Genomic DNA, 16082 nt, shown 5'->3' with positions numbered 1-16082 from the left:
CTTTTCTCTTGAGGCATAGCAAGCGTATAGCAGTGGTTAATCAGGAAATTGAAGACCATTGTCGGGTACTGTGCAAGCAGCAATGGGATGCAGTACGCAATTCTATTCATGGTCGCATTAAGAGGGGAGGCGCCTGGAGTTTGCTCAGACATTTACTAGATGAGACAAACACTAAAACTAATCAGAGGACTGTGATAGGTAAGATAGTCCATCAGGCGTGTCGGGACTCCACGGAGCAGGGGTTCCTGAAGGATTTGGCTGAGAGATACCTTCCGTTGGAGACCAAGCACAATACACCTGACGTGATTTTGGAATATAGTGGGGACGAAAATGCAGCTATGGATGAGGAATCTACTGAAAGTGATATAAGGATGTCCCTGCAGAATCCTAATGGTCGATCGGCATCAGTTCCGGATGGCATTACGAATAAACTGTTACGGAATTTAGACGACGGGTTAATTGTGTTCCTTACGCGGGAGATCAATTGCAGATGGAAGGAAGGCTCTTTCCCGGAAGAGTGGAAACTTGCAACTACAGTTCTGATACCCAAACCGGGGAAGGCCATACGGCTTGAAAATCTCAGACCCATTTCATTGACATCGTGTTTGGGGAAAGTCGCTGAGCATGTCATTTTAAATAGGCTAACGCGTTCTGTTGAGGGCAATGGGGTCTTTCCGCACTCGATGATAGGATTTCGGCCCGGCCTCTCGATTCAGGATGTTATGACCAGGATTAGGCATCAGCTCCTTGACCGGTGGACAAGGGATACTAAGGCACTAATTGGACTTGATGCGGAAAAAAGCTTTCGTTAAAATCCGACATTCTTTCATTCTGCAGGTTCTATCGGACTTGAATATGGGGCAGCGGCTTTTCCATTTTGTCAAGGCTTTCCTTATGGATAGAAGGACATGCCTCAGGCTTGGGGAGATAATGTCGGAAGTCTTTAAATTGGGTTGCTTAAATGATATTGCGCGACGAAAAAAAATGACACGGACGGGCGAGAAGACGACACACATTTTTTTCGCGCAATATCATTTAAGGAATGGATTACCAACTTGCCCGGAATGCTGCTCTCATTAAATTGCGTTGTTGTGTTACTCCGCAGGGTTCCGTACTCTCGCCTATGTTATTCAATCTGGCGATGTCGAAGTTGGCTAATACACTGGATACTGTCCCGGATATTGGCTATTCTATCTACGCGGATGACATTACTATATGGAGTGCCGGTGGTAGTGATGGAGAGCTTAAGGTTAGGCTGCAGAAGGTGGTAACGCTTTCCGAAGAGTATCTGGGTCTCATGGGGCTGAAGTGCTCCACTAAAAAGTCATAGTTGTTGATCTTCAAATCTAAGAAGCTAGGTCGTAGGCCGAAGGGTTGGGTACCGGAAGTTGAGCCTTGCATTAGAATTCATGCTAGCGAAGGGTCGGTGATACCCAAAGTTGAAGCAATCAGGGTCCTGGGTTTTCACTTGAAGCGAACGGATCGAACATTACAACCGTTAAGCGTATTACCAAGAAGACGGAGGAGGCCATAAGACTTATAAGAAGCATCTCTAATAGGCATAGGGATTTAGGAGAAGAAGGTGCGATGCGCTTAGTTCGCGTATTTATTATGTGTCATTTCTCGTATGTGGCAGGTATGCTAAATTGGCATAGGGGGGAGAAAAATAAATTGGAACCATTAATCAGAAAAACCGTCAAGGCTGCGCTTGGTCTGCCTATGACAACGTGAAACGATATGTTGTTACGACTGGGTTTGCATAATACTTTAGATGAAATTGCCGAGGCTCAGCGTACTGCAAAGAGGGAGCTGTTGCTAGGTACACCAGCGGGTAGGTATATTTTAGAGTCAATTGAAGAATCGGTGACTGTGTCGCACGATAGGGCGCCCCTACACAAGTTGAACGTGAACCTTAGGGCAAATATCATGGTTGGTCAGTTTCCGCGGAATGTGCACCCCGTACACTATGTAGGGAGGCGGGTCGCGAGAGCTAGGGCTTTGTTGCGAGAGGCAAATGATCAGGAGGAGGAGTCTGCTTTTCTTGACGCCGCAAGGATTAATGGTAAAAATGCTTATTCGGTGGTGGTGGTAGATGGCAAAGGGAGCGTTAGAAATGCCGCTTCTATTTATACCAAAATCCGGGGGTTGCCGAACAGGTAGCTATTGCTCTAGCGTTAATTGAGTCAAAAAGAGTTTTGGTGTTTAGTGACTTCTTTAGTTTTAGTGACTTCTTTAGTTTTGGTGTTTAAAGCCTTCTCGAGAGGACTTGCTGCGGAACCGTCTAACAGACTGCTGCAGGGTAGGGATATCACTTCGCGCACAGTTCCTTGGTTCCCGGCGCATATGGGGACAGTGAAGGGAGCCCCGCGCAACCTGAACGAGGTGGCGCACAGGGAGGCACGAGGATTAGTATGCCGTGTACTCCCTGAAGGAGCAGGATCTCCCGCTCCTGAGTACAGGGACCAACTGTTAACCTACGACGAAATCACTAAGCACTATTACTTAGGGCGCAGGGCATTCCCCCTGCCACATTCTTAATTAAATAGACTACAGGCGGTTACATTAAGGCTTCTGCAGAAACAAACGTACCCTAACCCGGTCATCATGCATAAAATTAATCCGGATTGCGGGGTTTTAATCTATTGTGGTTTGTGTGGGGTTTGCTCTATTTAGAACACATGCTTTGGCGCTGCTTGGCGTTGGCCGGTGATGGTTCTCGAGGTGAACAGTGGTGGCAGCGGATGCTGCACAGTGAAGTGCTCGCGGACCAACCCACGGCTGTCCAGAGTGCCCGTGTGACGGCAGAGGGGCTTTGCCTCTCTGTACCGGCGTGGGAGCGCCCGCATCAGTCCCAGACTGATCCCTCAGGACCTAAATAAAGTTCTTCATACCACACCATGGGCGCACGGTGACCGCTAAAAAAGCAACAATACGAGCCTGGGTCCTTTTACGATGCACGGGTAACCGAAGTGCAGATGTATACAATGGTAGCCTGTCCGTACAGATCTTGGACAGCATGCTCTCTTCTTGCTGTTAAGTTTCGCACCACGCGGCACTATGCAATATGAAAAAGGTGTGTTCCTTCATGCGCTCCATGGTATCTTTATTCCGTGATGCTTACACTGAAACCTGTCTCTTTTCCATACCTTACGTGGTAAAAGCTGAAGCTGCGCGCGCAGCGTAAGAGGGCGATGAAGAAGCTAGGTGGACGAGAACGACCAAGGTAAAATAAAGGATCAGCGCCGCTTAGTGATTTCTCGCCGACGGGTCAACGATGCGAATGGTGAATGGAGTCTTTGCTATTGCTCTTACTTTCTTAACAGTCCTTTTATGGTATTGTAATGGTTTTAGTGATCTATCTTGATGGATACAAAAAAATTAAGCTGTAATATTTTGACACATTCTTTCAAGGCCAAAAATGCGGCATAACAACAGTACTGTTATGGGTGGCTTTCAGAAGCAAAGACATCTGCGAGCAATGCGCACAAAATGAGGGATATTCACGTCCACGACGTTTAATAGATTCTGAACCAATAAAAAAAAACGGGCTCCAATCCACGCTGTGAAGTTGGCTTGACGACGAAGCCGTAAACGACACCTAGAACTATTACCCATTGCGACGTGGCTCGAAATTCTTCGCGTGGCTATATTCACATGCACTTTACCTAATTATTAGTCAAATATGTTTCAATTTCCGGCGACTTTGCTTGCGCCGGTACTTCGTGCACCACAAAGAGTGGACCAGAGACAAACGAAATGTACTTAACCTGGAATCACAGTCGATCACCAACGCAGCAACTAGATCCCAATTCTGCATAGAGAAATTTCTGCTTATATTTAGAATTTGCACCCTTTAAACAATTTATCGCATTCTACTTTCGTCGCTTGGACCCGTTTTCGGTTTAACAACTTGCATCATCATCCTGCCAAGCTTGGCGCTTGCACTGAGCGTCCTGGACAAGATATGCATCCGTGGCATGAGCACGTCGCGGTTGTTCACGTTGTCGTCTCCGTTCTCTTCACCGCTCCTCGTATGGACGCCGCTTTTCAGTAGTCCTCCCTGTACGTATATATATATACATTTATATATATATATATATATATATATATATATATATATATATATATATATATATATATATATATATATATATATATATATATATATATATATATATATATATATATATATTCTAAAGGTGTTTATTTGGCACAGCTCGGAGCAGCGCAACGTCGACGGGCAGGGCAGTCACAGCTTCCAAGCACGAGAGCCGTTGCTGAGCAGGAGCGCTCGGCCCACTATCGTTTAGAGCCAGCAGCGCTGAACCCACTAGCGTCTCTCTTCGCTACAATCACCCCCCGGGAGCGAGAAGGGAGCCGTCCGGCGACCTAACAGCTCGTCACAATGAGCGGGTCGTAGTAACGCTTTAGACGGTCGACATGGACAATGTCTCGTCCACGGCGGCGCATGTCTGAAGATGGCTCAACTGGTTCTATGACATAGTTCACAGGAGATGCGCGTTCGAGAACACGAGCGGTGCACGCCGCAATCGGGTGAATACGTTGTGCGCCTGCTGTTCGGAGGGCGAGTCCAGCAATGGGCGTCGTAACCTTTCGAAGGAAGCGACAAAGCTTTGCGTCCATAACTGATACAGCGGCTCCGGCATCCACGAGGGCATATGTGCGCACGCCGTCAACTAACACGTCTATCACATTGGTCGGGCTACGTTGAGGACTTCCGCGTTTCGACGGGGTCGCAGCCCTTGCCTCATGGACTGCGACGATTAGTTTTCCTCATCCCGAGCTTCGGAACGAGGCCGCATCGGTGATGGGGAGCGTCGGCGTGGAGAAGTTGAGCGGCGGATGTTGGCGGACCGGCGGAATGGGGGTGGCGCAGCCCGAGGTTCGTCGTCGTAATAAGGGCGCGGAGAACCCGCCCTAGAACTTGGCCCATATGGTGTAGCGCTAGGCGACTGCACGCGACTACAGTGGCGTGCGACGTGGCCTGCATAGCCGCACGCAAAACATATCGGTCGATTGTCCGCTGTACGCCACCGAGTCGTTGCGGCAGGTCCCATCCATGTGGAAGGACGCGTTGGACGTGGCGGCTGGTAAAGTGATTGCATAGCAGGCTGTTGTCGGGGCATAGCGAGGACCTCGGCGTATATATATATACATATATTGCATATATATATATATATATATATATATATATATATATATATATATATATATATGTACAGATCATGTAGTGATGTCACGCCCTGCATTACAAACCGTCCGTACCGTCACGAACCTGCACTTCATTTTTTCTGCGGTGTTTGATGTCAGGCTTCCTGTTATACGCGCATGTCGTTATGAACCAGTCTGTGCTTCCCATTGTTGACGACCGCCTTATCATCAATCATGTTGACACGACAGATGTTTTGTTCTTTTCTTTATTGAAAATACCTTTGTGGTAGGCACTGTATGCGTGATTCGAAAGGATAGGCACACTTTTCGCTTCAGTTTTAGCCCACGTTTCCACTACCTCCGGCATCGGCCCACGAAATCGGTTATTTTTGTCCACGGACACGGCAAATACATTGGGGGAGAAGGTATACAGCTTCGCCGTAAAAGAACTGTTTGCTTCTTTTTCAGTGAACAAAAGCAAGAAGGCTCCAAACAGGCGTAAAACAGTTTAAGCACCCCTTTAATGTAGGCAAACAGATTATAAACGTTTTTCTTTATGATCTTGTTAGGATGGCGATAGTCTACAAGAAACACTAATTGTTACCATTCTTTATGACGACTACAACAGAGGTAGTCTTAGGGTTGCAAGGGGGTTCAAGGATTTCTCATACAAGCATCCTAATCACTTTATTATTTCTTTCTTGGCGCTCAATATGGGAGCCCCGTAGGACCATTGGCGTATCGGGCTGCTATAGAACGTTTGTGTCCGACGCTTAACATAGGATATTGGACCAAGGCGCCAGTAAAGAGATCAAAGATGTCCCGCTGCTCGTCAAGAAGGCAGCGGAGTGCATTAACTTTGGTGAGATGAAAGAACACGAGCGATTGTTGTGATCAAGGAGTTTGTGCTAGAATTGCATGACGCAAAAGATGAGTAGTAGGTGAAGTTAATTGGGAAATATGGCCCTCGCGAAGCGCGACGTAGGTTGCAATGGATATATAATCTCGAGAGAGCACCTGAGAGCATAGTCAGGCATACAAGTAAACAAACACCTTTGCTTCCACCTGGGCAGCGACGACCGTGTGTGCGAAGTCAAGGTTGTGCGAAGGAGGCCAGTTTCAGGAGAGATTGCGCTTAGTACTAGTCCGTGGAAGGCAGATATATGATGAAACAATGCTATAAGTAAAGGCGAAGTAAGGCATGCGAACGTAGATGGTCGGTGTACTGGCGGTGTACAGCATACAGCAAAGCGAGTTGCAGAGCACCAGCAGAATAGTAAATGAAGGCCGAACGTGCCGAGAAAAAAATAAGACCTGAGATGATATCGACAGTACTCCAAGCAGTAAAACTTAGGTAGGGCCTCAGGCGACAATATCAGTAGCTGAACATCCATGCTAATAGTAGCTAGAATTCCGCTGTCGGCGACATGAACCAAATATCGAAGGACAGAAGAGGAACTTCTTGAATCCCATACGAAGGTCAGAGTTCATGATTAATTTGTACAAGACTTTCGGATGAAGTGTGGGCACGGATGGGAGAGAAAGGCCCTAGTATGTAGATGCAGACGCCATGTTGGGTCGAAAAAAAATGGTGAGCAACGAGGTGGCATACGTTCCTTCGAGGTGGTGGGATTCAGTAATAATGTCCATGGGCTGTATTTTGTAACAATTGATTTGCTTTTCACTCTTTCCCTTTTCTTCATTCGCTTCACCGGTGTGTGTCACTGGCGGTGTGGTGAGGCTTCGCCACACCGCCATTATCTCAGTAATGGGTCAGTAGATACGACGCCCCATAAGAAGAATGAAACATAAAATATAACTTTACAAAATTAAGCTCCTGCCCTGTTCCAGAATACTTAAGCACGACGAGTTTGAACAGGGCGTTTGCCTTGAGGACGTGGGCGACCTTTTCAGCTTCTGGCATATTCTCGTCAAATTTGCGGCGAAAGGTGACAACGTCCTGGATGTATATACATCACGTAGAACACGGTGCAGCTCTGAACGCAGGATGCAAAATTTTTGTCCACGCCACGCTGGCGGATCTCTGACTTGCCAAAAGGCACTCCAGGTGCCTCCTTTTTTTTTTAATGAGCCCAGCTGTTGAGCTCTTCTTCACAGTTAAACCAAACAAAACGGCGCTTTTGTGGTAAAGGATAACGTTAGCCAGCATTACAGTACGGTTGAAGCAGTTGCACAAGCTGACCCATCGGATTTGCATCCATCTCAAGCCGTTCTTTAACATCAAGCCATTTGGCGCTGGACAGCAAATTCTTCTTTGCGATGCGCACAACATCGTCTTGGTCCTGTTGCGGCATAACAAAATGCCGCAGCAATCGCGAAGCACCAAGGTTTCGCGATAATTTATGGCTAGCTGGTCTGGCTCTGAACCTGACGTGGCCGCAAGTGCACTACTTCGTTGACTAGTGTCATCAGTAGAAAAATTTCAGTGTTGTATTTTCCTTCCAAATTGACGGCAAGTGTGAGTATGAGAAGGTGATCTGGCACGAAGCCGACATGATGACGGGGACGGTATCGGCGGTAAAGGATGGATGAATCTTCGGCTAACATCAAATTCTGCTGTGAGCCCTTATCTTGTGTCACAGAAAGGATTCGTAATACGATGCACTTTTACACGAGATATAGTTCGTTCGACACATTTCATGGCAAGGCGTGCCACTGTCCCTTTAAAAGGGATTTGAAATAATAAATGAACGCAAGCAATTTTTTGTTACTACAAAGAAGAGGGGGCAGCAAAAAGTTACGTAACATTAAGAATACCACTGTGTCATATTAAGATGCACGCCAGCTCATATATTGATGTGCAGTTTTGCCAAGAATGTCTGGTAATGCTGCTGTCAATATTGATTTCACGATAGCAGGTTAGGCATAAAGGTAGGAAGCTCTTATTTCTTGCTACCCCATCCACTTTTCTTTGGGCTAAGGCTATATAAGCTGCTGCGAATGATGAAAATGACTTTAAATGATGCTGATTGCTATGACAAAACGAAGAAGACACGCATGATGGATGACAATGTCACACTTAAGCGCGAGATTCGAATAAGAAATATTCGAACGCGTGCTCACTTCAAGAACTTTGAGGGTAAATTACAAGAAATCAAATAAAACAATTCCCCACAACCCATTTGCCCACCTCGCCATATCTGAACAAGATTACGGTCCAAAAAATATTCCCTTAGAAAAGCACAGGACTCCCCGTTGTTGTAAATTACGCACAGTTCTCGACTCTGCTAGGCAGAAAGCGGACCCCTTATTAGCCAAAGGAGACATGTTGTCATGGGATACTTCACGACCTCATGGTGAATTAGCACATACAATTTTATGTAGGAATTGGCTGACGAAGGCCGCGTTTAACCGACGTCCATAAAACAAAGTTATAATGTCTTGATTAACAGAAAATCTGAATCAGGGACCCCTATATACGGAAAAAATAAAGTAAGGCGCGTTGCTGAGTGTCTCTCCTGTTCGTACTGGCGCACTTTATTCTTTGTCGTTGCTTTACTTCAGTCCTTCTGGCCGGTCAACCTTGCTGTTTCCTTCTTTGTTACCTATTTTTCCCTATCTTCATATTCTCTATCTATTCCAACCTTCCCTAAAGATAGACGAGTGTAGTGCCAACACCACCTAGACAAGAGAAGGCATGAGCGCTCGGCGAGTGACGCCACGGAGAAGAGGCCGGCGGCGTGCTCGGGGATACGGGTCGAATGAAGGGATTGCGCCCTTATGGGCAACGTTAACCTGAGCGCAGTTATTTTGTTTTTTTAGGTATATTTGAGCAGATGGCCTGCAGAGAACAGAGTCTGTTCCAAGATTATTTCATTCATGCAAAACTATTTACGAGGTGCATTATTAAAAAGCCCGTCGATAAAAAATGAAATTGTTCAACCTTAGGATTAAGAACGAATTTCGGGTAAATGATGACAGGGAGCATGGCTTATATTGAAAAGTCACAGTGCTGCCCTATTCTTCAGAGTAGCTTCTTTGCTTTGATTTATCGTCGATGTCAAAGAGTTTGCCGTCCATGCGACCACAAAAGTTCTTCAACAAAATGTTAGCCCTTCACCATGACACATACCTCATGACAACTTCACTGATGTTCCCTTCTTCACGTTCGGGACACATATATTTATTCCAGTCTTGATTAGGCTACAAACGAATAATTTCGTTTTTCAGGCATTATTACATACTGTAGCGCAGTCCACATATTTACAACACCTCAAATGAGTTTAGCAATAGAGATACAAGACGTTCGTGCAACTATTTACAAAGAAACAGCTCCATTATTCCGGAGAATTCCAGCTTTTCTCTTCTCTGCCTTAGCAGTGGCACCCAATATTCGTTCATTGATCTCGCGGAAACATGCACGCATGACTTTTCGGCCCCGATTTGTAATTGCTGCAGCAATTGAGCACGCAGCACTTCATAGTCCTATCCTGGCATGAACGTAATCCAGAGAAGGCTTGCCGGACACATAACCACAATCGCAGTAGAACTGCAGAGACTACATGCACAGTTCATGTCTAGAAAAAAAGTGCGCTCGGAAGCATGTCGCAGCATGCCAGGACTTTTCTAACCCCGAAGTTTTCCAAGGAGCGGCAGGGTTCCTAGAAGTAATCGAATTGTTATCACCATCGTCAACCACTCGGTCTTCCGCCTCTCATTTTCAACACAGGTGCGCCGCTGGTAGCTTCGCAGCATGCTGCACGGAACTTCTATGTGGGCCTCTTTTGCGTGACGTAGCTCAAGGAGAGTGGATACAGCCAGAAGGCTTTAAGTTCTCTAGATGGTGTTGGTAGTGCTCGTCTCAGTGACGACTGCCAGCCTGCACCCTTCCGATTTCCCTCTCTGTTCATTGTACATGTGTGTTTTAATATCGAATAATACCAGTAATAATAACTATTATTATTATTATTATTATTATTATTATTATTATTATTATTATTATTATTATTATTATTATTATTATTATTATTATTATTATTATTATTATTATTATTATTATTATTATTATTATTATTATTATTATTGTTATTATTATTATTATTTAAGGGACCCTGAAACGCTTTTGTACAAACGTACAGGATCGTCAGGGTAGGTGCTTCTGATCATTATTTGACGCATCGGAGTGCTCCGCGCAAAGCGTGCATTTCACTATAAGATTTTAAAAACGTACATTGCTATCGATCGCAGCATGCCACTCCGCTGAGTTTTCAGCCGCCCCTTGCCAGGTGACACGAGCTGACCACATGAGGCCAGAAGGGCGCGCTATCCTCTCGGCTGCCCAGGTCACGGATAATTTTTCCAACTTTATGGCGAACAAATGTTCTTCGTAGTAGTTGGAATGATCGTTAATTTGTTCCTGTAAAAAAGAAAGCAACAGCAAGAAAACGCACAAGGAAAATGTATCACTACACTCAAGGCTTCCGGCACAGAGCAAGTGTCGTCTGCTTGTGTTACAACGTGCTCCGTGTGGAAGTGTTGGTCTTGATCTTACTTTTCGCGAGCACCATGGTTCCCCTTGTTACTTTGTGAGCTGCAAACGTAGCGAGTGGCAATGTGTCAAGCTGCCACATTGTGTCCCTCTGCAAGGCAGGAGGCGAGTATAGCGGCTGCAGTAAAACGGACTGTCGGTATCCGATCGGCGCCAAGACTTGCGCGTTTGCGGCCGTCACTTTACACCGGAAGATTACTACCACGATAGTAGAGACCTTTAGCCTGTCCGCTATTACGGTAAGCGGGGGCGGTTTGGGCGGATTGCCGGATTTGCGGGGGCGTAAACGTGAGCGGCCAGAGCGGTACAGCCGCCTGGCGCCGTAGAGTTCAACGAGACAAGCATAGAGCTAAAACTTCAGTAACCTAGTATATTCTGCTTCGCTGCAGGTGCAAATTTTTGGCAGCGGCGTAATTGTGAACACAATTACGCCGCTGTCGAAAATTTGAACAAGCAGCTAAGCAGAATATAGTAATTAGCTTTGTGTTTATGTGATTGAGCTTTGCGCCACCAGCTGGCGCCACCACTCTGGCCGGCCACGTTTACGCCCCCGCTAAACCGGGAAACCGCCCGCGCTTGCGGGCATACCAAACGCGCTAAAATTGTCTGGTGTTCCGCATGTCCGATATTCGTGTAAACGCAAGCGCAAATGGACTGAGCTTCGCCGTTTTACAGGATGAGTGGAGGCGCAAACGTGACCGGTCGGCCCGGTGCAGCCACCTGGTGGCAGAGATCTCAACCAAATAGATCTGTAATGTAGCAGTAACGAGGTGTATTCTACTTTGCTGGTGGTGTAAACTTTCGGCAGGAGTAATGGTGAACAGGTTGCTTTCCTAAATGTAAAGAAATGTTTTATAATCTGTTAGAGCAATATTCACTTTTTGTTTGGCTGGTTAAGCGCTGCGCCACCAGGTGGCTCGACCGTGCAGACCGGTCAGGCCGCTCATTTACGTCTACGCTAAAGCTCCTTCATCACAGCAATCCATATTAGCAGAGCTGTAGGTACTATAGTATGGAGGAGCTTTTGTTAACGCCTCCACCCATCAATCGAAACGCCGAGCTCGCCTGTGGTTACCGGAATACCGTATACGCTCGGTGCTGCGACACAATGCTCGCAACGTACGCTCCTTCGATAGCTCTCGCTTGAAATCGACTACCAGGCGGCTGGTGGAGAGGTTGTAGAGGCTTCGCGCGCTGCCTCCAAGACAGCCGAAGTAAACGACACGGCATCCCATCATGACGCAGAGCCAGTGAAGTCGGAGCTTAGCCCCGATCCCTCGGCGAATGAATTCAGCAGAAAATGCATGACTATAGAGGCGGGTAACTTATAATCGTCCGTAGCTCTCTTAATATGAGACGCTTCACACAAGTTGTGGTGCGAATGATTAACTTTAACTGTACCCTACGCGTCTACAAAATTTGTCCGAACCATTTAAGCGACCTTTCATTAACATTATTATTATTATTATTATTATTATTATTATTATTATTATTATTATTTAAAATAGGAATTCTCGTTGCTTTGTCGAACAAACCATTTCATGCACATGTCGCAATGTTCGCGGCCATGGACGCGTTTTGCCATTTTTGTCTGCTGGTCATCCCAGGTGCGATCATCCTGCTGGTCATCCAATGCGACTTGGAACCCACTGAGACGCAACATCTTTTACACGATGTGCGGTGCGGTTCACAGCACATCGCAACGTATGCCACAATTATATAAATTTTACTGTACGTCTTCGCGTCGACGTTACACGGAAGCTCTAGCGCTAAGTTTCATGTCTGAGCATATCACCCAATTATCAGGAGTTTCGGTTCCGGCAATGAACTTCGTTGCTTCCGCTATGGCATTTAGCTCTTCTGTAGGGAGTGATATGTCTAGCGAAAAATCTTTAAAGGATCCCTGGGGCCCTATAACGTAAAACTATTATAAAATGTTTTTATTCAAATCTCCTGACGTGAAATCGGGCGGTCACCCGCAGGGTTGCCTGAACAGATCAATAAAACGCTCTCGTCGTTCATAGAAGGTCACCTTTGTGTGCTTCAAAAACGAATACCATTGCCAACGCTGAGCGGTTTGTCTTATCTAATTGAATGACAAGAGGCGAGGAGCACGCTCAAGTGGAGAGGAATTTGTTGGGGTCGAGCCACGTCACTGAAAATTGATAAGCGGACGAAGAGGGTTGTGCCGGCGTCTGCGATTGGTCCGCTTTCCCTTATTTAACTCGCGGTGGTGGGTCGAAAATCGCGGCGGCATGCAACGGAAGCTTAAGAATGACGCTAAAATGGATCCTCAGCAGAGTTGCCAGAACGAGGTCGTAAACGTGCCGAAAGTGCTCGAAAACGTTACGCGATCACGCAGGAAGTTTCGTTATACGCAAATTAACCCCTGCTTTCCGGTAGGTGCGAGTAGCCAGTGCCTGGGCGATCGGCGGCAGCCATCTTTTATTCCTTTCGGAACGGGGCAGCCTGCGGCTGTTCAAAAGAATACTCAGTTTTGCACGGCATAGTATTGCATTTTTAACGCGTACACGTCATTTTGACGCGGTGACTTTTTGCGGTTTTGTGACGTAGTGTGACAGGCAGGTGAAGTGGGTGCAGCCCGAAAGCCTTTGACCAATATTTGAGGGCTAATGGCGAGATGTCGAATCAGAAATAACTATCTTGTTCTTGTTCGGTCAAATCATGCGTAATCAGTGTGCACACGTCATATCACATGGGGAACTATCGCGGTTTTCGTGACGTCCCGTGACAGCCAGGCCAAGTGGGGGTGGTCCAAAAAAGGTTTTAACCAATCGCGTAGGACTGATTGCAGAATTCGAATAGAAAAGTTTGGAATAGTTTTACGTTACAGCGCCCCTGAACCACGTTATTTTGAAGCCTACAAAACGCCTCGGAACGACTAGGTTACCTCCCAGGAATATATTACTGAAATAATTTTTGAAATGGACCTACTACGACCATGGATACTTTAGCGCGATATTTGCCTTTCCCATTCGCCCTCACTGTTCTCCATTTCGAAGGCACGGGGGAGCGCCGCCGGCGGTGGAGTGGCGGAGCGCCTCCTATGGCGTCAAGGGGAGACCGCTCGTTGCGGCACCTCGCGGCAGCCACGGTATTTACACTACGCAGCAAACGCTGCTACAGGCATGTGCAAGGCAAGGCTGGAGTGCACACTCGGCAGCTCCAGCTTGGCAACACTACGGGGTGCGGACCGCCTTTGTCCTGTACGGCTGGAAGGCAAATCCAGATTGTGCACTTCGTAGCGTTAAATACGACGCTTAACACGAAGCGCGACCAGCCGCGAGCGGCCGGGAGTGAGCGCCACTGGCGCCTGTCCCTTGTTTGTGCTAACCGAAATTCCTCGCGCAGCGCAGCATGCGCGTGGTCTGGGCCTGAATTTCACGTTTCGCGTAGTTCGAGGCAGGTTGAGTGTTTCAGACTAAGCGAAATTAGCGATACGCAACAACTGCGACGTCCCCGATGAGCAGTGCGGCCAAAGTTTCATTTATATGTTGGTGAGTACAGCCGAGCGTGAGCAGACGATAGTTGGCTCACGCGTTTTGATCGATGTCAACTAATGGCCAATAGCAGCCGTGTATAGTAATCTGCTATATGGCAAAATATGGCAGCCATCGGCAGCCCCGAACCGGATCAGGAGAAGGCTTCCATCGAAGAGAGTGTTCGGGAAAAAGGCAAGTGCAAAATTTGCACGGGTGCACGGGTGCAATTTGCACCGGTGCAAAATTTACCGGAGATGTTCAAAGCAGCGTATGTTAGCCGCTGTTTTTCACCAAGCTCGAAAGGTGCTTCAGGACCCCATTAAGTAGACTGTGTTCAGCTAAAGTTGGGATAATAATGGCGCACGCTAGACTATCCTGAATGGAGGAGTCATCTGTGTCTGTTTTCCGCCTGCATGCTTCTCGGGAAGGTAAACCAAGACAAGCTGGACAGACCCTCTGCAGTTACTGACGTCTAGACAGCATGCAGTGGCGCTGTTGACAGTAGCGATGGTCAAATGGGGTTACCGGACGATTCCTACTGCAGGGTGTCGAACCCCAACCGCAACCGAACCGAACCCGTGTTTTTCCCCCATTTCGGAACTGAACCCAAACCGAAACGAATCGAAGAAATCGTTGTGAACTGGTTCCAGGAACGGAGATTTCGAGCACAGCAGTCTGGGGTCCTGGAGAAGCCGTCGTGTAGCAAATCCTCACAAGGGTCTTGCAGGTGAGCACGGGTGTGAGCGTAAACATAACCGGGGAAGCCATCATGAAATGCTTGCGTCGAATTGTGCAGCGGTGGCGTAGAGGTAGAACACCCGCCTCGCGTGCAAGAGGTCCGTGGTTCGAATCCCGGTGCAGGCAATTTTCCACCGGATTAAAAAAAAAATCCGCGTGTTGATAAAATTGCACAAACAGGCCTGGAGTGTGGCCTGATCCCGGTGACCAGAACAGGTAACGCACTCCCTCACCAGAGCAAGATTGGCCACCCTGGTGCAGTACTTGGCCACAACCTCCTATGAACACAACAATCAAATCCCGGCCCTCAGTCCCCAGCAGCTGCAAAGCAACTGACCACGGCGGCGGTCAGACCTGCGACGCAGCAGAGGGTGCTAAGAATCACTGGCTCCGGACAGGCCGCCATTGGAATATGACCCTGGCAACGTTTAACGCTAGAACGTTATCTAGTGAGGCGAGTCTAACAGTGCTATTGGAGGAATTAGAGGGCAGTAAATGGGATATAATAGGGCTCAGTGAAGTTAGGAGGCCAGAAGAAGCATATACAGTGCTAAATAGCGGGCACGTCCTGTGCTACCGGGGCTTAGCGGAGAGAAGAGAACTAGGAGTCGGATTCCTGGTTAATAAGAATATAGCTGGTGACATACAGGAATTCTATAGCATTAACGAGAGGGTGGCAGGTCTTGTTGTGAAACTTAATAAGAGGTACAAAATGAAGATTGTACAGGTCTACCCCCTACATCCAATCATGATGACCAGGAAGTCGAAAACTTCTATGAAGACGTGGAATCGGCGATGGGTAGAGTGAAAACTAAATACACTATACTTATGGGCGACTTTAATGCCAAGGTAGGCAAGAAGCAGGCTGGAGACAAGGCAGTGGGGGAATATGGCATAGGCACTAGGAATAGCAGAGGAGAGTTATTAGTAGAGTCTGCGGAACAGAATAATATGAGGATAATGAATACCTTCTTCCGCATGCGGGATAGCCGAAAGTGGACGTGGAGGAGCCCGAACGGCGAGACTAGAAATGAAATAGGCTTCATACTCTGCGCTAACCCTGGCATCATACAAGATGTGGACGTGCTCGGCAAGGTGCGCTGCAGTGACCACAGGATGGTAAGAACTCGAATTAGCCTAGACCTGAGGAGGGAACGGAA

General features: G+C 47.2%; 1 protein-coding gene across 1 annotated transcript in view; it reads left to right on the top strand.

Moving 5' to 3' along the window:
- Positions 1-14306: 14306 nt before the first annotated feature.
- Positions 14307-16082, top strand: part of LOC142566658 (boophilin-H2-like) — an 80263-nt gene continuing 78487 nt past the window's right edge. The window contains exon 1 of the mRNA XM_075677490.1: positions 14307-14376. Coding sequence (XP_075533605.1) covers positions 14307-14376 — 70 coding nt within the window. The remainder of the gene's footprint in view (positions 14377-16082) is intronic.

This window comes from Dermacentor variabilis, unplaced genomic scaffold (genome assembly GCF_050947875.1).
Source record: "Dermacentor variabilis isolate Ectoservices unplaced genomic scaffold, ASM5094787v1 scaffold_13, whole genome shotgun sequence".
Classification (NCBI taxonomy): Eukaryota; Metazoa; Arthropoda; class Arachnida; order Ixodida; family Ixodidae; genus Dermacentor; species Dermacentor variabilis.
Note: the sequence above shows the minus strand (reverse complement) of the source record. Positions and strands in the feature narration are given on the sequence as shown.